This window comes from Caretta caretta, chromosome 3 (genome assembly GCF_965140235.1).
Source record: "Caretta caretta isolate rCarCar2 chromosome 3, rCarCar1.hap1, whole genome shotgun sequence".
Lineage (NCBI taxonomy): Eukaryota > Metazoa > Chordata > Testudines > Cheloniidae > Caretta > Caretta caretta.
In genome coordinates this window covers 47,843,904-47,865,744 of record NC_134208.1, presented here as the reverse complement: position 1 = coordinate 47,865,744, position 21,841 = coordinate 47,843,904, and the positions used below count along the sequence as shown (strand labels likewise).

The following is a 21,841-nucleotide window of genomic DNA, read 5'->3' as shown; positions in this document are numbered from 1 at the left end:
ATTTAAATCACAAGACTGGAAATCAGGACACCTGGGATTTATTTCTCTCTAGGCTGCAGACTTTCTCTGTGACCTTGAATAACCTCACTTCAACCTTGCTATCTCTAAAGCAGTGTATAGATAGATATAGATATATATTTTAAAGAATCCTACCACATTACATTGCATACACAATTTCCAGACTGAGAAGTGGATGAGAAAGAAAATGAACCATTTTCAGTCTGAGGAGCTCAAAGTGCTTCAGCAACGTTAACAAATTAACCCTCTGAATAGCCCTGTGATATAGGCAAGTATTATATATCACAGGACTGTTCAGAGGATTAATTTATTAATGTTGGTAAAGCACTTAAGCTTCTCAAATTGAAAGTGCTACATACATTAGAGACCACTATCAAGTCAGTAATGATTAGTCACTACTGTGCAGTGACCACACCATAACTCCTAGTCTAACTATGGGGAAAATGTGATATTTCAGTTAAAAATCTGTGGGACCTGTTGATAAATATTGAATTCCTCATGGTGACCACTTTAAGCACGAAGTATTGTTGCTATAAATTATGCAGAAATTAGTTTAAATATCACATGTAAGTCCATTCTGCATAGGTTTCTAAATCTTGCCACAAGTCTAATTTGCCTTTAATTGATAACAGTGACAGCTTAGTTTTACATTTTACTGAAGATGCATTACAATGTTTGACTTAAAGGTAGCACTATCATATTTAAATTGCAGGGATGTAGACTGGAATACTACATATGATCTTGGGCTCATACATAACGCTAATGCTGCAGCGAAGCACTAACGGAAGGGGTGCCATATGACAACTGCTGTCCTTCAGACTAAACTAAAATGCTCTCTGTTTATCTCCAGTAAATCACGAAATGAAAGTTTTAAACCCCATGGAATTTTAGAAAAAGAATAGAGGTAGTTTCATTGCTCAATATCCTCTGAATAAAAATAGGTTCTAATGTTCAGTACTGTATGGAAGCGATTGCTTCCACATATATGAAGAAGATAGTCATTTGAATTACAGACCATCCACAATGTTCTTATAAACAGAAATTTTTTGTCTGAATGTTCCTGGAAATAAGAGTAACAAAAAGAGGCATTGGAAAGACTGGATAAGAGTAGGAATAAGATTTCATGAATATGAAAAGATATTTTCCAACTATTTGATGATTTCTGTGTATTGATATGCTTAGATGACAAAAAGTATCTCATTAAGGAGACTTTCCTTTATTAACTCTTATTTCCAAGTATATATATATATAATATTATTTTTATTGATATCTGAAGTTCTGGAGTCAAAATGAAAGTAAGAAGTTGTGAGAAAAACATATATTAACACTTGACGTGAAAAGTACTGTAAATGGCAATTCCCTCTTGGAAAACATGATTTAAAAATAAGATTTATCTTTTCCAAAATACATTTGGGAATAACTTTATATAGAAAAAAGAGAAGCCCAGGCAGGGGCTTAGCAACTATTAGTTTTTAGGTTTCATTTGGAACAAATGCAGTTGTGGATTTCATTATTCACGCATTTCTGTCACTGGAATCTGGCAAAAGAGAGGGGCATTCTTTTATATAGGCTCTACTTGAGCCTGTGTGCTGAAAGTGTTGTATTTTAAAATGATTGAAGTTGTTGTTAGTGAATGCTCCAAACCTGAAGTCTGCCAGTGGTTATATGGCCCACTGATTAACTTTTCCCTCCCCAAATCCCCCAGTTAATGGGAGAGGAGGGAAGCACATTTACAGTGGCAATTGGGGAAGGCCACATCCTGTTTTCTCATGATCAGGAAGTGGAAGGAACACCCTTCAATCCCAGTTCTGTTTGGGTTTTTAAAAACTTGTACTGCAGGCTGAGCAAAATCTTCCACCTCATCATCTGCAGTTGTGCAGGGGACTGGACTAGATGACCTCTTGAGGTCCCTTCCAGTCCTATGATTCCTCCACTCACTGGACAATTAAGCCTTATATAGAATGTTCAGACAATGCTAAAAATCAGACCACAGGAAGTAGGCTGCTGATTTGATGAGGTGTTCTCCCATGAGCAAATTAGAATTTATCATCAGAATTCTTTTTTTATTGAGACTTCCATGGCAGACTCACCTTTCCCCTGAACAGGTTATTCCACATCCTAGAAGGCCCCGGGTGTATTGTGTTTGGATCAGGACTTTAGTGAGTTCTAAAAGATAACATTCTCTATCTCTGTATTGTGTCGTAATCATATGGTGAGTTCATCTTAGGGTACGTAAGGACCTAGCTGAAGCAATCTTGGAACCATCAGCAATTATTTTCAAGAATTCTTGGAGGATTGGTGAGGACCCAGAGGACGGGAGAAGGGCAAACATAGTACTTTTCTTTAAAAGGGGGAACAAAGAGGAGCCAGGGAATTTTTACCTATCAGCCTAACTTTGATAGCTGGAAAGATACTGGAACAAACTATTAAACAACTTGTAAGCACCTACAGAATAATAGACTGATAAAGAATAGCCAGCATGGATTTGTCAAGAACAGATCAGACCAGACCAAACTAATTTCCTTATTTAACAGGGTTGCTAGCCTCATGGCTGTTGGGGAAGAAGTAGATGTGATATATATCTTGATTTTAGAAAGGCTTTTGATACAGTCCCACATGATATTGTCAGAAGCAAATTAGGAAAATGTGGGCTAGATGAAATTACTATAAGATGGGCACACACATGAAAATCCACACTCAACGTGTAATTATAAATGGTTTTCTGACTAACTTGGAGGATGTAGCTAGTGCGGTCTGATACAATTAAATATTTCCATTAATGACTTGTATAAGGGAATGGAGATTATGCTAATAAAATTTGCAGATGACACCAACCTGTGAGAAGTTGCAAGCACTGTGGAAGATTAGAATTCAAGAGCACCTTGAAAAACAAGATAATTGGTCTAAAACCAACAAGATGAAATTCAATAAGGACTACACTTAAGAAGGAAAAATCAAATGCAGAACTATAAAATAGGGAATAACTGGCTAGACAGTAGCTCTGCAGAAGAGGATCTGTGGGTTATAGTGTATCTCAAATTGAATATGAGCCAGCAGTGTGATGCATTTCCTGAAAAGGCTAACCTATTTCTGAGTATATTAACAAGAGTGTATTATTTAAGGGAGGTAATTGCTACACTCTACTCCATACTGATGGGGCCTCACCTAGAGTATTGTGTCCAGTTTTGACTGCTGCACTTTAAGATGGAACAAATTGGAGAGAGTCCAGAGAACAACAAAAATGATAAAACCTTACCTATGAGGATAGATATGTTTAGTCTTCAGAATAAGAGTGAGGGTGGCGGACCTGATAAGTCTTCAGATATGTTAAGACAGCGATCTATTATTTTCCACGTCCACCGAAAGTAGGACAAGAAGTAATGGGTTTGATCTGCAGCAAGGGAGATATTAGATTGTCCTGCTACCTAACTAAAAAGGATAATGATAAATCAATAAGGATAGTTTAGTACTGGAATTGTTACCAAGGGAGGTTGTGAAATCCCCATCATTAGAGATTTTTATGAACAGGTTAAACAAACACTTGCCCAGGATGGTCTAGGTATACTTGGTTCTGCCTCAGCATAGAGGGATGGATTAGATAACCTCTTGAGGTCCCTTCCAGCTGTATTTATTTACGATTCTATGATAAATGTAATAAGCAATAAAACTGGGCCAGCTGTCTCTCCCTTAGCTAATTTTAGAAATGTCATTTTTTCTTTTTAAATAAATAGGGAGTGATGGGTCCTGAGGGATCATCTGGCCGACCTGGAACACCTGGGCCTAAGGTAAGGTTATTTACTCTATTTTACTTTGAATGGGAGAAATGATGCCAAGAGTATTCATTGCCCTATGGATCATTATAACAAAGTTATAGTACTCTGTGTCATGTGCTTGTTTATTTTAATATAAAAACACTGAAAATATAACTATAATTTCCTATATATAACTTGTATGTGATAGTCCAATTTCTAAGCACAAGAAAGTCTTGGTAAGATGTAGCAACCATTGCCTAACATGTTATGAGGAATTGGAACTTCTTCAGAAACAGTTTGGGGTACTTTGTTTGAGCCTTGGAATCTTGAAAAATGTTCCTCAGTACTAGGGGCAAAATAATACTTAGTATAAACCAGGACTTTCTGCCTGTTTTCTGTTTATTTATATTTTAATTGTGTTAAAGTGATGTGCTGCTCTTTCCATCTAACATTGAGCCAAATTTATTTCAGATGTAACTTTACTGATTGCATTAGAGTTATAGCAGGAGTGAATTTGACCCATGTACTTATGTAACTAAAATGGTTGCTATATAAATCCAGATTTGACTGTTAGGATTACCTTCAGATTTAACATGAGTGAAGTTTTGGCTGAGTAAGCACTATATGATATGGCCCTCAAAACTTTTAGAAGTTGAGTCTTAAATCTTCTAGTCTTTGTGTCTCTATCCATATACACATGCTTTCGGTTGTATAAATCATGCTTAGAAGTATATAAATGTTATTTTAAGTCTTATGTTGCAGGTGGATTTTCAAAAGTGCTCAAAATTGGCTTGACTCTGCTCCCATTGACTTCCATGGGAGTACAGTTAGGCCAAGAATGATCACAACCAAAAATAAATACATTTAATTTTAAAATGTGATAGAAGTTGCTGTTCTGAGAAAACAGTTGCATTAGTCTCTTATGCTCTATATATGGAGCTGGATCCTGCAGTGCTTCAACAGGAAAAAACTTTTATTGCTATTATGCACAGCCAAGATTGGGTTAATCAGTAACTCCTCTTTAATTTTAACTAAGATCTGAGAAGCTGAAAATGTGAGTTGTTCTATAGGACCAAAATATTTTTGACTCAGAGAAGTCCTAGGATTTGCAAGGCCCTTTGCTAAGTAATATGTGTGGGAACATATTTGCATATATCGGCTTGATCATAGTATATTTGGTGAGGGAAGGTTTGCTGCTGGGGAAGGGAAGGTCAGTCATTGCCACTTGGGGATAGAGGCAGTCATAAGTCTTTTGGCATCCGGGAGGGGTTTTCAGTGCACTTGTCACTGTGGGAGGGTTTAAACCTCAAGGACATTAAATGAATTGGGGGTTTTAAGGTGGGCCAGCGGGCAGGAGGGGTTACAAGTGCATGTTTAAAGTAGGAGTACTGATCATTTAGAATCCCCCAAGCTTTGGAGGGCTGGATTGTCACTGTCACACATGTACGTGCCCTTTTGTGATAGAAAGTTTTCAAACAGGATCTCTTTATATTTGATATTCTCAACCACACAGTTGTGTTGTTTTATTAATAGGGCTATAAGGGTGAACCTGGAATACAAGGGAAACCAGGATCATCAGGAGTCAAGGTAAATATGGTTTACCTTCATCTGGAAATATTCCAGTCAAGGACATTATGATTACAATGTTCCATGATTTACTTGTTGGTTATAAGGTAGTTTTGTTTCAAAATGGAAACAATAATTAACAAATTTACTCCAGATTGGATTTAATGGGTGATTCTTGCAAATATTGGACCAGATCCTGGAGTGAAATCAGCGAATCTATGCCATTTTACAGCATCTTACTGTCTGGCCTGTTGTTACATTGCATCTGCACAGATAGTTTGTTCTGATCTGTACTATGGAACTTTACATACAGGCATATATGTAGTGTAAATTGTTTCTTGCTACTTGTGTGTACCAAAGATGTAGATAATACATTATCAGTATTTGCTGGTGCTTGCTCATATTTTTAGCTGAAGAATCCAAAAAGTTAGCAAATAACAATGCAGATACTAATCAGTGACCTAATGGTACCAAATTATGATGTCCGAGGGAAGATCCAAAATACCTGATCTGACTGGAAAGCAGAACTCCAGAGTGGCCTAATTTATCTCTTGGTCTAAGGATAACTTTGTGATCTTTGTGTAAAACAGTCCTTTGGGAGGGTCAGTAAAGTGCCTTGTCAAGAAGAGTGAAGGGAAGGGAAGAATCAAAGGGGAGAAACTGTGGCTTGTCAAAAAATTAGTGTCTTAGACTCTTATCTTCAGCTGAATGTTGAGCCCACAAGCACCCTGTCTAGGAAGAAATCAAATGGAACTTGTGCAGATTATTGAAGATTCACAGTAAAACGGGGAGAGTCAAAAGTGCAATCGTTTCTGAGGTACATTTTGGGTAAACTCTTTTACGTAGCTATAGGTTTCAGAAGTAAACATAGAACCTGGCCATCAGTCACACTGGTATAAATCTGAAGTAAGTTCAGAGAAGTCAATGAAGTTATGGCAGTGTTAAACCAGTGTAAGTAAGATGAAAATCAGGCCCAATATTCTGGAATGGTACATAATGAATATAGTCAAATGCATGTGATAAGATGCATTTACTCTAATTTTTAAAGTGAAGTTGCTGAAAACTAAATTGCTTGGCATTGCCATTACTAGGAACAATGTCATTTGTGTAATATTACAAAGAAAAAAATTCCACCTAAGTAAAAGTCAGGGTAAGTCTTTTGCATGTTGGATGAATGAGTTGAGAAATCAAGAGTAAGAGCATTGCTGTGGCTTTTAGGCAGTATAGGTGTTTTCAGCATACAAAAAACAATAGAGGTTTCAGCTCAATCACCATCATAATATAGAATCTCAGAGTATCCTAGCCAAACCTGAAGATATCTTGAAAAAACATACAATCTGTGTTTTTACACACAGCACATCAATGATACTTATGGAGCTATTGTATTACTCAGGGAGAACAAGGAGGACCAGGTGCTCCAGGTGAACCAGGGTTCCCAGGCATGCCTGGGACACATGGTGTAAAGGTAAGTAGTTTCTATGGCTTTAGTATCCATTACAACTTTCATTATGCTTTTTCCATAAAGGGTAAATGGGTTTTTTAGGCAATACATTTGGAGAATATGTGGGTCAGTGTTAACTTCCAGTATTATCAATAAAGCTGTGATGGCACAGGTGGTAAAATGTGTACAATGTATGATTGTTATAAGTGCTTGATATGAAATTATCTCATATAAAGAGTTTTATATATATATATATCTCCTTTCATAAAGGAGTCCATAAGGATTGTAGGAGCAACCACATCTAATCAGCCATTAAGGGGAGGGGGGGCGGGGGCGGGAGCGGGAGGTGGGGCTTAAGCACTCTATGTGGATGCAGCCAGAGCCATAACTAGGGATTTTACTGTCTGGGGCAAACAAGCATATTTGTGGCCCCTACCATTTTTCCGGTCATTTTCTGCCCCATTTCTCCACCCCCCATGGCTTTGTACCCTCTTGCCCCAACCTGGTTACAGCCCTGCATCTCTGCCACTTGCCTCCTTTGTGATCTTGGGCAAATCATTTGTTCTGGTGCACCAGTTTTCCCTTATACAAAAGCGTGATAGTGATACTTACAGAGGGATGGTAGGAGGTATAATTCACTGGTGAAGTGAAAGGTATTATAAGAGTGTAAACTAGAGTAGTTCATCTCTCCAGAATGTGTACATTGGAAAAAAAGGGAAGCTTCCCCCGTAAATCAGAGATCACCAGTTAGGAACCCTTACAGAAAGCAATGTTGCAGTGCTCTGCAATAAAGATCTCTAAGGCTAGGGTTTACAATGGAGTGAGTCACTGCAGCATTTGGGACCAGTGATGTAGTGTCTATTTCATAAAGATTTCAAATATGCCTCTTTAGAACTTAATCCTTTCCCCTCCCTCACCCGCCAAAATCTATGCCCATGTGTGGCTCCCAGACAGAGAATCGCTGCCTGCTAACACATGTCCAAGGAGTGAATGGGATCCATCACTGTATCTGGACCCCAGCTGGGCCCCTCGTACTCTGTTAGTAATCTGCCTGTCCCACCCTAGCCCTTAGGAGCTAACTGCTCTCTTCTGGCAGGCATTCCCGAACTCATGTCCAGCAGGCATAAAAACCTCTTCCATCGGGCAAAATCAGATCAGTGTTTTGCTTCCAGCAAAGAAACTGCAAGCTTTGTGGTGAAAGTAACTTTCCTGTGTCCTGATTAACAACAAACCAAGGCCCACAGGCTGGCGGAGAGAACAGAGCTTAATTGACTGAGTTTTGAAATGGGGTCTTAATGATTAGGTTCAAATTAGCCAGCATCACCTTTTCATCCTGGGGAATTGAAATGAAATGTGTTTCTCTGCAGCAGGCTATGGCTAGTCCAGCTCCCACCACACACACAGCCCTTTTAAAACATGTCTCAGCTAAAATAGGTATCTTCCTCTTTAACAGCCTCTCTTTTTTTCCTCATTGTATTGTCTGAAGTATATATTATAAAGCTCCCTCTCTTTCCCTCCTTCCCCATGTCTAAGCCAGTGGTGTTTTACTTGCAACTCAAGAGGAGGATGAGATCTGGGGGGGAAGGAAAACAAAAAGAAATTGCTTCGGACTGTTTTTTGTTTTTTTGGTGAAATGATAAAGCCATGTTCCAAAGCAAATGAACAGTGTCTCAGTGTCAAAACAGCAAGACATGATTGTCCATCAGATAAGACGCAGGGCTGCGTGATAGGAAGTGCAAGTGGGAACAGTGACACCCAAATAATAGCAATAATTAATACCTGGCATTTCCCATTGCAGAATTCTGCAGTAATGGTGCAAAACACAGCAAGAGCACTGTCAAGGTTCCTTCCCACTCTGAACTCTAGGGTACAGATGTGGGGACCTGCATGAAAGACCCCCTAAGCTTATTCTTACCAGCTTAGGTTAAACGCTGCCGCCACCAAAGTGTTACACAAAGAACAGGGGAAGTGCCCACTTGGAAAAGTCTCCCCAACCCAAAATCCCCCCAAGCCCTACATCCCCTTTCCTGGGGAAGGCTTGATAAAAATCCTCACCAATTTGCATAGGTAAACACAGACCCAAACCCTTGGACCTTAAGAACAATGAAAAGCAATCAAGTTCTTAAAAGAATTTTAATTTAAGAAAAAGTAAAAGAATCACCTCTGTAAAATCAGGATGGTAAATATGTCACAGGGTAATCAGATTCAACACATAGAGAATCTCTCTAGGCAAAACCTTAAGTTACAAAAAGATACAAAAACAGGAATATACATTCCATCCAACACAACTTATTTTATCAGCCATTTAAACAAAACCGAATCTAACGCATATCTAACTAGATTGCTTACTGACTTTTTACAGGAGTTCTGACCTGCATTCCTGCTCTGGTCCCGGCAAAAGCATCACACAGACAGAGAGAACCTTTGTTTCTCCCCCCACCCCAGCTTTGAAAGTATCTTGTCTCCTCACTGGTCATTTTGGTCAGGTGCCAGCGAGGTTATCTTAGCTTCTTAACCCTTTACAGGTAAAAGGGATTTTCCTCTGGCCAGAAGGGATTTAAAGGAGTTTACCCTTCCCTTTATATTTATGACAAGCACTGATCTCAAGTAGGGTCTACTGGGCTGGGTTCAAGTCTGGGAATCAGATATGCCTCCCAGTTCTAAGCACTGCAGCAAGTTACTCCGCCTGGCATGGGCGGCCGGTGAAGCTTCTGTTTGGGGAGACTAGCCCTGTGTCACGCCTCTTGCAGCCAAGGCCCTGCCCCCACTCGCTGCTCTCAGCCCTGCCATGGCCTCGGGCCGGGGCTGTGAGCTTGGCCCTGGCCAGGACCACAGCGAAGCTTTCTGCACTGGCTGGAGTTCCAAGCCTGGATCCCCTCCCCCATTCCACCCCTTCTTCTTCAAGTGCTTGCTCATGTCCATTCCATATTACGTGTGTGTGATCGCCACATGCGTTGGTGCCAGAAGTATTTCCTCTCAGCAGTATCCGTAGAGGACCAGCTCTGGCACCCCCTGGAGTGGCACCTGCATGGCACGATATACGGGGTGCCACTGGCACCCCCCTCCCTCTGTTCCTTCTTGCCACCAGTGATGGTGCTGGAACATCTGCTGCTTTGGCTAGTGTTGTTTCGCTTACTGTTTTTGTGAACTTTGAAAACCTGAAATACAGTTGTATATAGTTAGTAGTTTCTTAGTTACCTTTAGTAGTAGTTCTCAACTTTTCATTAGTCCCACATACCAACTGCCTGAGGTGTGTAGGCGAAGAGCACATAAGTGACAAGTGCTGTATCTGCAAGTCCTTTAAAACTAGGACAAAGAAGGAGCACGATATCCATCTGAAAGCACTCCTAATGGAGTCGGCACTCACTCTAGCACCAGGGCAGCGGTCCGACTCTGCACCAAGCTCCGTGGCCTCCATGTGCAGTGCTCGGCTGGTGCCGTCCACGAGCTGGCACCGGTCTCCCCTGTGGCTCCAGGAAAGATCTCCTTCCTCTCGTAAAGGAAGGAAAGGGCTCGGAGTGAGCCACGACCTGTGCCAGGCAGCTCAACACATGCATTGGGAAGTTGGGCCCCAGCTCAAGTCAAGTGGTGCAGCACATCCCATGCTTCATCTGTGACCCCAGATAGCTCCCAGTGCCACCCATGCTGGCTGCCACAGCACCCCAGACTCGGGGAAGACCTGCGTTGGGACCTATGCGTGTGTTCCTGCCTCAGAAGTACCGATTCCCATCAAGAGGGATGTCCCACCAGCGTTCGCCCACCTGAAGCCGTCACGCCTCAGGACTGGAGAGGCAGGCTCAGTGAAGCCCTCTTCAATCCCTGCACCGGGGACACCGATCAAGGAACTCGAGGCATACCTCGCTGGTAGACTGGCACAGACCCTCTGAGGCACACGCCACCCAGCAAGAACTCCGGGACCAGCCCCGACCATCTCCAAGGGCCTGGTACTGATCCTGGGACCAATCGGACACCAGAGACCTCCGTCATCACCTGTCCCCAAGAAGGAGTTTGCCCTACTCAGGACAAGCCTCCCGGCCTAAGAATGCCATCCACAAAAGCCAGCACTGCTGTTCCCTACCTAAGCTAGGCAATTTGAAAGGCTGACACAGGCATGTGTTAAACCCTGCCCCTTTCTCAGAGATAGGCACCTACATTCAAGCTGCATGTAGGCACATATGTCAGTTTAGCAATCCCCAGACAGGAACTTTGTTTATTGTCAGTTCTGCTTCACAGTGATTGTGCATGGCGCTACTCACAGCAGCAGCCCTGGTAGTATGATCCACCAGAGGTGAGGGAAATGAGAGGGGAATTGCTTGGTTGCATAAAGCTATAGAGTATAGCATAATGACACTGAATATTGGCACTATTTTCCCCAGGCAGTGGTGATTTTAGCTGATATCTCACTCCTGAGGGTAACTAAGTCACAGAGAGCACAGCTTCTGTTCCGAAGCCACCTGGGCCTGTATACTGCTAGGTGGTTTACTGCAATGGTGCCTGCCAAAGTTATCGATGACCAGTGTTGGAAAGTGGCCTACTGTGGAGGAAGAAGTAAGACGGCCATCCCTAGATACCTATGGGAGAGGACTGCAGAGTGCCTCCCTGGAAGTTTCATCAAGATCTCTCAGGAAGATTTAAGGGACATCCCTGTGTACATAAACAGATGGCGGCTCATGGATTCCTAACACTAGAGGTGAATGATAAGCAGATAACTCTACCTCTTTTTGTTGTACAGCTTCCTCTCCTAGTATGAATAAATTAATGAAAAGTTGATAGCAGTGTCCTGCTAAGTTGGGGGAAGCATCACTGTAATGGGAAATAAATTTACACGCTCACCCGAGACACCTTTCCCTGCATCAGACTCACTTATGTTCAACTGACTGGACTTCAGTGGTCTTGGCTTGTGGTGTAGCTGGATCTCCTCCACACGCTGTCACATATCCCATATCCTCTTCCCCCTCCTCATCCTTGCTGTTCACACCAGGGCCTGTGAGTTGGGCTCCTCAGAGGTCTCCACAGTGGTGTGCAGGTAATAGTGAGGTCTGACCCTAGTATGGCATGCAGTTGTTCGTAAAAGCAGTGGGTCTGCGACTTGGCACTGGATCGATTGTTGGCCTCCCTGTCTTTCTGGATTGCCGGACAAAGTTCCTTCACTTTCACGTCGCAGATTCTTGTCATGTCCCTTCTTCTGCATCCCCTGTGCAAATCTGCTCAGAGATGTCCACGTTCCCACAGTTGGTTCGTGGTTGTGCTTGCACAGTCTCTTCTTCCCACAGGCTCAGGAGGTCTAGCATCTTCTGTCTAGTCTAGGCTGGAGTGAGTCTGGAGTGCATAGCTGGCATGGTCAGCTGGGTAGTTGCACATAACAGAGGAGAGCTATTAGAGATGTGTTCATCAGGATGGACAATCAGGAAAAGGCATTTCAAAAATTTGCATTTTTTAATTTGCATATGTAGTGGCAGGGGATTCTGTAATCCCTGGGTAGTGGCATTAACAATTGTGATCAGCGGTCAGTGTTGTGCATTGTGGGACAGCTGCTGGAGGACTGTTAGGGTCAACATAGGTAACTCAGTGTCTACACTCATGCTGTGTCGACATCAGCATATCGACCATGGTTCAACGCTGCTCAGGGAGGTATGTCGACATAACAGAGAGCTTTCATTGGTGGGAGGCAAATTTAAGGGTAGACACATGTACAACTAGGTCGACACAAGGCAGCTTAACATCGACCTAACTTTGTAGTTTAGATCAGGGCTCAGCTTGCACCCAAAATCACAGCACTTCTGGAAATGTAAGCACACAGGTTTTGAATTAGTGAAGGATATAGTTAAGTTTGCATATATGCTTTCATTATAGTCTCCTACTCTTACATGCTGATAGCTTTCTCAGAAAATTCTCATTTGAGTCTGAAACTTTTCATTTTTGGTCTCAGTCAAGAGATGAGTTCCTTCAGTTTTCCTGGAAGCTGCGGGGGAAAAAGCCTTCTAACATTGTTAGCTTTAAAATATTGACCTTTCTCCCCCTGAGACGATCAGAGTCCAGACACCCACAACAGGAGTTCTGAACCCCAGAGAATAAGCAATTGTATCAACTAGTTGTATACAAAGTGAGCTGTAGCTCACGAAAGCTTATGCTCAAATAAATTGGTTAGTCTCTAAGGTGCCACAAGTACTCCTTTTCTTTTTGGAAAGACATTGAAACTAGAAAGAAAACCCCAGTTGTGGAAAGGAGGGAATTTCCCCTGCTCTGAACATCCATGCATCATCATGCCAGAGAAAGATGGGAAAACAAAGGAGAGGAAAAAACTTTTAAAAACAGGCTTGGGATTGAGATTTGGTAGCCAAAAACTGAGGGCCAGCATCTAAGTAGGGTGCTGTCTGTGAAGTACTGGATCTCCTCTAGGACAGAGGGCACACTGGGAAACTGTTCAGAGGCAATAGGTAACTTGTATTAGAAAAGGGAATTTAACTAATATAGAAGTGTAAAACCTGAGATCACATCTTTTTGTTTATTTTCTGTGTAACTTGTATGTATTTGCTTTTCCTTACTATTTCATCTTTGAATGTGTGATTTTTCTATTATATAAACTTTTTCTTTATTTTTATCACAAGCAGATCTCTGTTGTGTAAACAGTGTAGAGTGCATGTGCCAAGGTATCATGTCTTTGGGGGTGATGAACCAGAGGAAAAGTCTGAGTATCTGGTAGTTAAGAAGTTGTGGAGATGGATTTGGGGGTACTCGGGACCCGAAGGGATCATTGCGGTCACCCTACAAGAAGTAACTAGGCTGTGGAAGTTAGTGTGGGACCTTATGCTTGTCGGCTGGCTTTTGGTGTCAGAGCACTGAATCATAGCAACAAAACATTAAGATACTCAAAGTTACAAGGCAGGCAGTGACAGAACCTTTATTGGTCTGAGTGATCCCCAAAATGTCACACATCCCTCGGCAATAACTCACAAAACCTCTGTGGCAAGTAATTTGGCCTCCCTGAAGAAATATCAGCTATGATTCTGGATATGGAATGGAACTTTAAAACCCCAGAGTTATAAGTGATTCAAAAACCATTTCTGCGCATGCTGTATGGGCATCTAAGATTTTTAACAGTGCTTAATGAAGTCCTGCTCCTTAGATGATGTCCTGCTGAGAACTGCCCATTCCCTCTGCATAGCTTAACCAGGGAACAGGGAAAGGACTTTTCATAAGCTATTAGGTCACTTTGCATGCAGGAAGTTGTAAATGTCTCAGGAAACACATATAGCAAAATGTCCGAAAACTGCCTTAGCAACACACAGAGGAAAAAATCCCAGGCATGAAAATATTGCAGCTGTCATGATTAGAAATGGATGTATTAGGCTGGATGTCAACATGTGTAAGAACAGTCCCATTGAAGTAGTTCTGATTACTTTGATCTGGCCTGTTATGTGTATTTAATTATGTTTAAGTGTAAATGGCAATCAGAAATCTGTGCAGTGCAGGTGATTCAGTATAACTCTGAGAATTTTGACTTCTTGGCCTTGTCCACACAGGATTTTTAGTCATTTCAGTTGAGAATCTGATTATCGACCAAACCAGTTGAATTGGTATTACCCTAGTGTGCAGTTTTACCGATACAAAGGTAACTTATATCAGTATGGCTTATTCCTCTTTCCCAAGAACAAGCTTTATCAGTGTAAGCACCTTTTATTGGTAGAACTGCATCCGCAATAGCGGGCTTATACTAGTATAGTTAAAGTAGTACAACTTGTATGTAGAGAAGACCTTGATTTCTTGATTTTTGTGTATATGTGTGTGTGTGTGTCTTATGGAAGAGGACACTTTACAGTGAGAGTCAAGGATGTACAGGTGGTGTATAACCCTAGAAAATATGGTAGGCGCTAGTGTATACATTATCCATCTGGCCTTTTTCCAGTTAGTCTGTGCCAAAGAAGTGAGAAGTGCTAGCCTACAGAGTTATATTAAAGGGGATTCCCCACTAACCATGACACATGACTATCATAAGATGATTAAATGAGTTTTACAGCTCCCAGTGTTTTGAACTGTGGATTCTTTGCTCTTCATTAATGCTCCAAAACTTGAAAAATCAACCAGTGATTTGTTTTTTTTTCTCCTCAGTGTTAGTTTATATCACTATTTATTGTTTTATTGCCTTTGTTCCAAAATGAGCAGTCTATAGTCTGTATCTTGGCATTAGTGATATGTGCTGCATTGCAGAATCATTTACTAATGCATTTATAAAACCAGTGGATTTTAGGTGCATCATTCATTTGATGTGCTTCGTTACCTACTTTAAAAGGAGTCTTCATAAAACTGAAATACATCATATATATGGTTGAATAAAACATGCGGCGACTGAAACTCCTGCTTGACACTGGATGTCAGGAATAAACGTCTGGAAGCAATACTGGAAGGGGGACTGGGCTTTGGGAGAGAGAACACCAAGTGGGGGAAGCAGGAAAAAAGAATTAAGATATGAAGGGAAGTCAAAAGAGAACTTGGGTGAAGCAACAGCAAATGAGGAGAAAGAAGGAGGTCAACCAAGAATGAAGAGGAAGGGGAAAGGGAAAAACTGCAAAAGAGGAAGACAGAATGCAGCTTTGGCCTGTAAGGATGAAAGGGAGAAAGCTATCTTCCAGTGAAAATAAAGGAGATATGGAGATGCATCGTAGGAAAAAGTTTAGAGGAAAATAGAGAAATAGAACGGTGGGGGAACTGAGAGAGAAGAGAAATGGAAAAGAAAACATGGTAGAGAAAGAGAAACTTGTCAAACATTGAATTTAGATGTTATTTTATCTTGTTGCTATTACCTTCTACATATTAGTGTGTTTCTCTTGAAAAACCCCCTATCTCTAGCCTAAAGCAAATTTTAGAAAAATATATTGTCCTTGATAGGTGTGCATTCATCACACTTTCCCTGATCTACAGTCTTCCTTCAGAGGTCTTCAGAGTCCTGTATCATTTGTCTAACAGATGGTCTCCTTTGCTTGGGATGTAGTTGACTATGACTATCAGCACCCACCTGGTTTAATTCAAACTAAGTGAAATTTAAAAACTTGCACATACCTTTTGGCAGCAAGTGTCTTGTTAACAAAATTTTGATGTTTTCACATAGCTCGATTTTTTTTTTTTTGCCACAAAAATTGATTGAAAAGAAATTTATCTGCTGAAATGTGTTTTCCTAGTATTCAAATGCCCTTCAAGATATGCTTTTCCATTTTCTGCTAACTAATTCATTACTCTTAATTTTTCTGTATTTACACTCTGCTTGTCTATTATACCTGCTAAACCTGTATGACTGCTAACATGTCTGTGCCACTTTACAACTCTAACTATGCTTCTGTGGTCATTACCCCGAGTTTGGCTGTAACAAATTTCTCTGTAACTAAATCAAATTGCAAGGACAGGATAAGAACACAGTGGGAAATTCTGTAAAATCAACAGCGAGTCGGATTAAGGAGTTCAGTAAAAACACTCCCCTCGTTGAGAATAAAAATGCACACTTCGTAACTTGCGTAGGCTGAGGACATTGTTCATATCAGGGGCTCTTTGCATTCCTCCAATTCCCCACCCTTATAAGCTGCCTGTGTGCCACCTCCCCTTCCCGTCTATTTCAGGGACTCCCTGAACCTCCCCTCACCCCTCCATCGTGCCAAGGGCCCTGTATTCCCCATTTATGCCTCCCCCACACCATTATCCCCATTCTCTCTCCCATTGCAGGGTCTCTGTGTGCTCCCCTCTCCCCCATGGCAGAGTCTCTGTGTTCCCTGCTTTCCCCTCCCCATCCCCACTTCCCAACACTCTGTGTTCCCTGCTTCCATCATCACCACCACTTCCCCCTACACCCCACTCCATTACATTGCATGTCCCTTCTTTACTCCTTTCTGCCACATCCATTTCCCCCCTGCCCACTTGTCTCAGCGTCCCTGCTGCCACCACTACTGCCACTCACTTCCAGCCCTCTCTGGGTTCCTGGTTTGCCCCCCACCACTACCCCATCTCTTCATCACCCTGCTCCTTCCCACCCACCCACCATTCTTGCTGCCTCTCTGTCCAGGTCTCCATTTACTCCCCACATTCTGCTCTCCTTTCTCCTCAGGACCCTGCCTCCAAGCTACAAATCCTCCCTGTAAGGCTCTCTTATTTCGGTTAGAGTCAGGCTACATATAGGAAGTTAAGCTGCTGCCACTGATATCTGTGGGGCTTGCAGAGAAATTCCTCTGCTTGTAGCAGCTGTGTGTCTGGGGGCCCTGATTTTCCTTTAAATCCAGCTTTTCCAATGTTCTGATTTGCACAAGAATCATTAAGGTTCTGCTCGTAGAAGCCAAGAACATTCCCTGAAATACTGGGAGTGGATGGGTCATTACACAAAGTAAAACTATTCTCTCCCCCTCCCCCCTACTGTTCGACAGATGTTCTTGTCAACTGCTGGAAATGGCCCACCTTGATTATCACTACAAAAGGTTCCCCCCGCCCCCCACTGGTAATAGCTCACCTTACCTGATCGCTCTCGTTACAGTGTGTATGGTAACACCCATTGTTTCATGTTCTCTGAGTATATAAAATCTCACCACTATTTTCTACTGCATCCGATGAAGTGAGCTGTAGCTCAGGAAAGCTTATGCTCAAATCAATTTGTTAGTCTCTAAGGTGGCACAAGTACGCCTTTTCTTTTTGCAAAAAACAAGGGGAGACGGTAATGCCTAGTTACAAGCTATGCAGGAAAGACAGAGTAGGCTAAAGAGCTAGAGAAGTAGTGGTGTAAGGAAAGGATTCTATGGAAAATTCTGAGTGGAGGGGATCACAAAGTTGAACCTATATGGATACAAATTCCAAACTGTATGAATATAAACACATTGTTGGTGTTTTAATACCAGCCTCCTGATCAAGAAAAAAATTGTGTGCATGGTGTTGAGAGAGATTAAAGAGGCAGAAAAATGTAACAAAATTCTAATAATATCGGACTTCAGATACTCTGTATGTGTACACTTCGAGCCGGGGGTGTGATTCCCAGCTGGAAGAGATGTCCTTATGCTAGTTCTGATTGAGCCAGCGTACTAAAAATAGAGTGTAGCTGCAATGGCATGAGCAGTGGGAGGGGCTAACCACCCCAAATATATACCTGTCTGAGACCATAGGCATGAACTGTAGGGGGCTAGGTCCTCCCATCACTCACAGATAGACGCTGTTATTAGTAGGCTAGTTCGATCAGAGCTAGCATGGGTATGTCTCTTTGATCTGGAAATTAAGCCTGCAGCTTGAAGTGTAGACATACCCACAGACTAGTCTAACAACATAACAGGACAGAGTTTAGAGAAAAACATTCTTGACAGTTAGTGATTGCTTCTTGGGACAGCAAGAAAGGACCTCGGGGTTACAGTGGATGAGAAGCTGGATATGAGTAAACAGTGTGCCCTTGTTGCCAAGAAGACTAACAGCATTTTGGGCTGTATAAGTAGGGGTATTGCCAGAAGATCGAGGGATGTGATCGTTCCCCTCTATTCGACATTGGTGAGGCCTCATCTGGAGTACTGTGTCCAGTTTTGGGCCCCATACTACAAGAAGGATGTGGAAAAATTGGAGAGTCCAGGGGAGGGCAACAAAAATGTAGGGGGCTAGAACACATGACTTATGAAGAGAGGCTGAGGGAAGTGGGATTGTTTAGTCTGCGGAAGAGAAGCATGAGGGGGGATTTGATAGGCGCTTTCAACTACCTGAAGGGAGGTTCCAAAGAGGATGGATCTAGACTGTTCTCAGTGGTAGCAGATGACAGAATGAGGAGTAATGGTCTCAAGTTGCAGTGGGGGAGGTTTAGGTTGGATGTTAGGAAAAACTTTTTCACTAGGAGGGTGGTGAAGCACTGGAATGGGTTACTTAGGGAGGTGGTAGAATCTCTTTCCTTAGAGGTTTTCAAGGTCAGGCTTGACAAAGCCCTGGCTGGGATGATTTAGTTGGGGTTGGTCCTGCTTTGAGCAGGGAGTTGGACTAGATGACCTCCTGAGGTCCCTTCCAACCCTGATATTCTATGATTTTAGAGCACACAGGAAGAGAGATGACTTAATCTTACCTAACACAGGCAAAAAGAAAAGGAGTACTTGTGGCACCTTAGAGACTAACAAATTTATTTGAGCATATGCTTTCGTGAGCTGCAACTCACTTCATCGGACGCATTCCTTTGAGAGTGTGTGGCACAAGCTGTCAGCATAGTCTGTGTGGTATGTAGATGGTAATGGATTTTTTACCTTGAGTCCTTTTGGTATGATGTCCATCTGTTTGCATTTGGAAAGGAAGATGATGTCTGTCTGTATCTGTGCGAGTTTTTTCATGAAGTTGATAGATTTCCACTCCTTACGGCTAAATTCAGTGCCTTGCATAATGACAGGTTTCAGAGTAGCAGCCGTGTTAGTTTGTATTTGCAAAAAGAAAAGGAGTACTTGTGGCACCTTAGGGACTTAACAAATTTATTTGAGCATAAGCTTTCATGAGCTACAGCTCAGGCACTAACTCAACATGTGACAGGAGCTGAGCCACTGAGTAACAGTGACCACAATATAATTAGGTTTGACATCAAAGGGGCAGCTAGGGTACCAAAAGTGATGAGTGACACTAAACTTTAGAAAGGGTGATTTCAATACAATGATAAGTTTAGTCAAAATGGCCCTAAAGTTAAAAGTGAAGGAAGTAAAATCCTCAGAGATGGCATGGATGCTACTTAACAAATCAATAATAGAGTCTTAGAAGACAGGTATTTCTTTATAAAATGGCGCCAGGAAAATAAGGAGTAAACCAATATGGCTAAATCGCAAGGTCTGAGAGGCCAAATAGAAATCCTTCAAACTTTGGAAATCTGACCCAGCTGACACCAAGAAACATAAATTACAGCAGGTAATAAGTAAGAGGGAAATTAGAAGTCTACCAACACAGTTTCTGCAAAGGAAAATAATGTTACTCTAATCTCTTAAAATTCTCTGAACAGCTCAATAAGATAGTATCTAAAAGAGAACCAACTCTTAAAATTTCTTTAGATTTCCAAAAAGCCTTTAAGAAGATCTTCTGCAAGAAGCTGATAAAGAAGCTAAGTTAGTCATGGTATAAAAGCAAAATACTGTTATGGATCAAAAACTGCTAAGAGGCAGAAAATGGAGTGCTTTGCAATGGACATACTCCTTTAATATTGTATCTGTGAGTGGAATAAATGAGAATATGTATTGCAATTTAACTAAGGGCTCCTCTATGCAAATAATTAGTGTGTGGTAAGCAGGGATGCAAATCTACCTTGCAGTAGCCTGCTGCACAGTCCTTATCCATGTGAACCTTGCTACCGAGCACTAAACATTCCCTAATTTTGATCTACTCTTGTTCCAAACAGGAGTACATCAAAGCACACTGTGGAACTCTTTTGTGCACGTCAGCATGGTCTACACGGACCACATGTCAGTGCACTCTAGAAATCACATCCCCATTGCTATGCTGTGTAAACATTCCTTGAGTGTGCAGCAGGCAAACGTGAGATAGATTTATGCCCCCAGGTTGCTAGCAACTCTCTATTTGTATAGACAAGCCATGAGGTTATAACTTAGTATCGAGTAAAACAGTATCTTGTCCATCTGAAAAGAAAATAACTCAGAGAAAGGTTTCAGAGGAACAGCCGTGTTAGTCTGTATTCGCAAAAAGAAAAGGAGGACTTGTGGCACCTTAGAGACTAACCAATTTATTTGAGCATGAGCTTTCGTGAGCTACAGCTCACTTCCTTGGATGCATGCATCCGATGAAGTGAGCTGTAGCTCACGAAAACTTTGCATCCGATGAAGTGAGCTGTAGCTCACGAAAGCTCATGCTCAAATAAATTGGTTAGTCTCTAAGGTGCCACAAGTACTCCTTTTCTTTTTTCAGAGAGAGGTGTACTTTGGGCATGTGACAGGAAAATAGATGAGCTTCGGTTTTATCATAGTTTATTTGTAAAATAAATACTAAACTGAAACTAAACTAAATAACTTATCTATTGTTGGATCTGACAAAAGTGTACTCAGACCTTCTAGGGTTTTTGTTTAGTCAAGATCTCATTAATACTGTTAAACACTTAGCTAAACATTAAAATTATTTTTTTGGAAACAAATACTTGGATCCAGCAAGAAACACAAAAAAGAATAAAATGAAATAGTCCCTGCCTTCTTTAAAAATTGCAGTTTGGCCCTTTCTTTCCACTCCCCCCCCCAGTTCCTCCCTTTGTATGTTGTCATCACTCACCATATTGTGTCTATTCAGGACCTCAGTTCTTTGTTCAAATCTGCTAGCTCAGACCTCCACGCTTGGGTGAAGCCCCATTGAATTTCCGGATCAGGGCTTAGATTCTAAATGCCCTATGGCAGAGACTTGTCATTGTACGTCTGTAAAGCACTATGTATACCTATGGTGCTGCATAAATGATGATAATTAGCAGGTAATATTATACATAAGGTGTCAGATGTGCAATGTGGCTGTTGGATTACTTCAGGGGTTTTGCAGTTGAGTTAACACTGTGCGACTAATTCTTATTTGAGTTTACATCAAGGTAAACTGCATGCATCCGATGAAATGAGCTGTAGCTCACGAAAGCTTATGCTCAAATAAATTTGTCAGTCTCTAAGGTGTCACAAGTCCTCCTTTTCTTTTTGCGAATACAGACTAACACGGCTGCTACTCTGAAACCTGAAAGGTGTTGAGATTTTATGGTGCCAGGCACTGTATTAAAAAAATACATAGTATACAGATATAGGGGGAGATTTTTTTATGCCTTTGAAAATCTCCCCCATGTAGATTAGATAGAAACTCTATTTAAGTTGAACCAGGATAAATGCAAATGAATCGGGTTTTGTATGTAAGTTATGGGATTCAAATTCATATATTAAAAATACGTTCTGATTAATTCTCTAATATCAAGGTTACGTGTTATGTATTGTATTGGGTTAGCTGTCATTGTTACGGAAATTATTTGGGCTTTGCTCCCCATGACTGAAAGAAGGTGAACATCTATTTACTGTCAGAGTTGCACCTGCTTACATCTGCAATCAGTCTGGTCCTCTGGTAAAAGCAA

At 41.6% G+C, this 21,841-nt stretch overlaps 1 protein-coding gene across 3 annotated transcripts in view; it reads left to right on the top strand.

Annotated features, from left to right (window-relative positions):
* Positions 1-21,841, top strand: part of COL21A1 (collagen type XXI alpha 1 chain) — a 194,401-nt gene that overhangs the window by 157,100 nt on the left and 15,460 nt on the right. For all 3 annotated transcript variants that reach the window (XM_075126475.1, XM_075126476.1, XM_075126477.1), the window contains exons 19-21: positions 3,750-3,803; positions 5,304-5,357; positions 6,730-6,801. In XM_075126475.1, the coding sequence (XP_074982576.1) occupies positions 3,750-3,803; positions 5,304-5,357; positions 6,730-6,801 (180 nt within the window). The remainder of the gene's footprint in view (positions 1-3,749; positions 3,804-5,303; positions 5,358-6,729; positions 6,802-21,841) is intronic.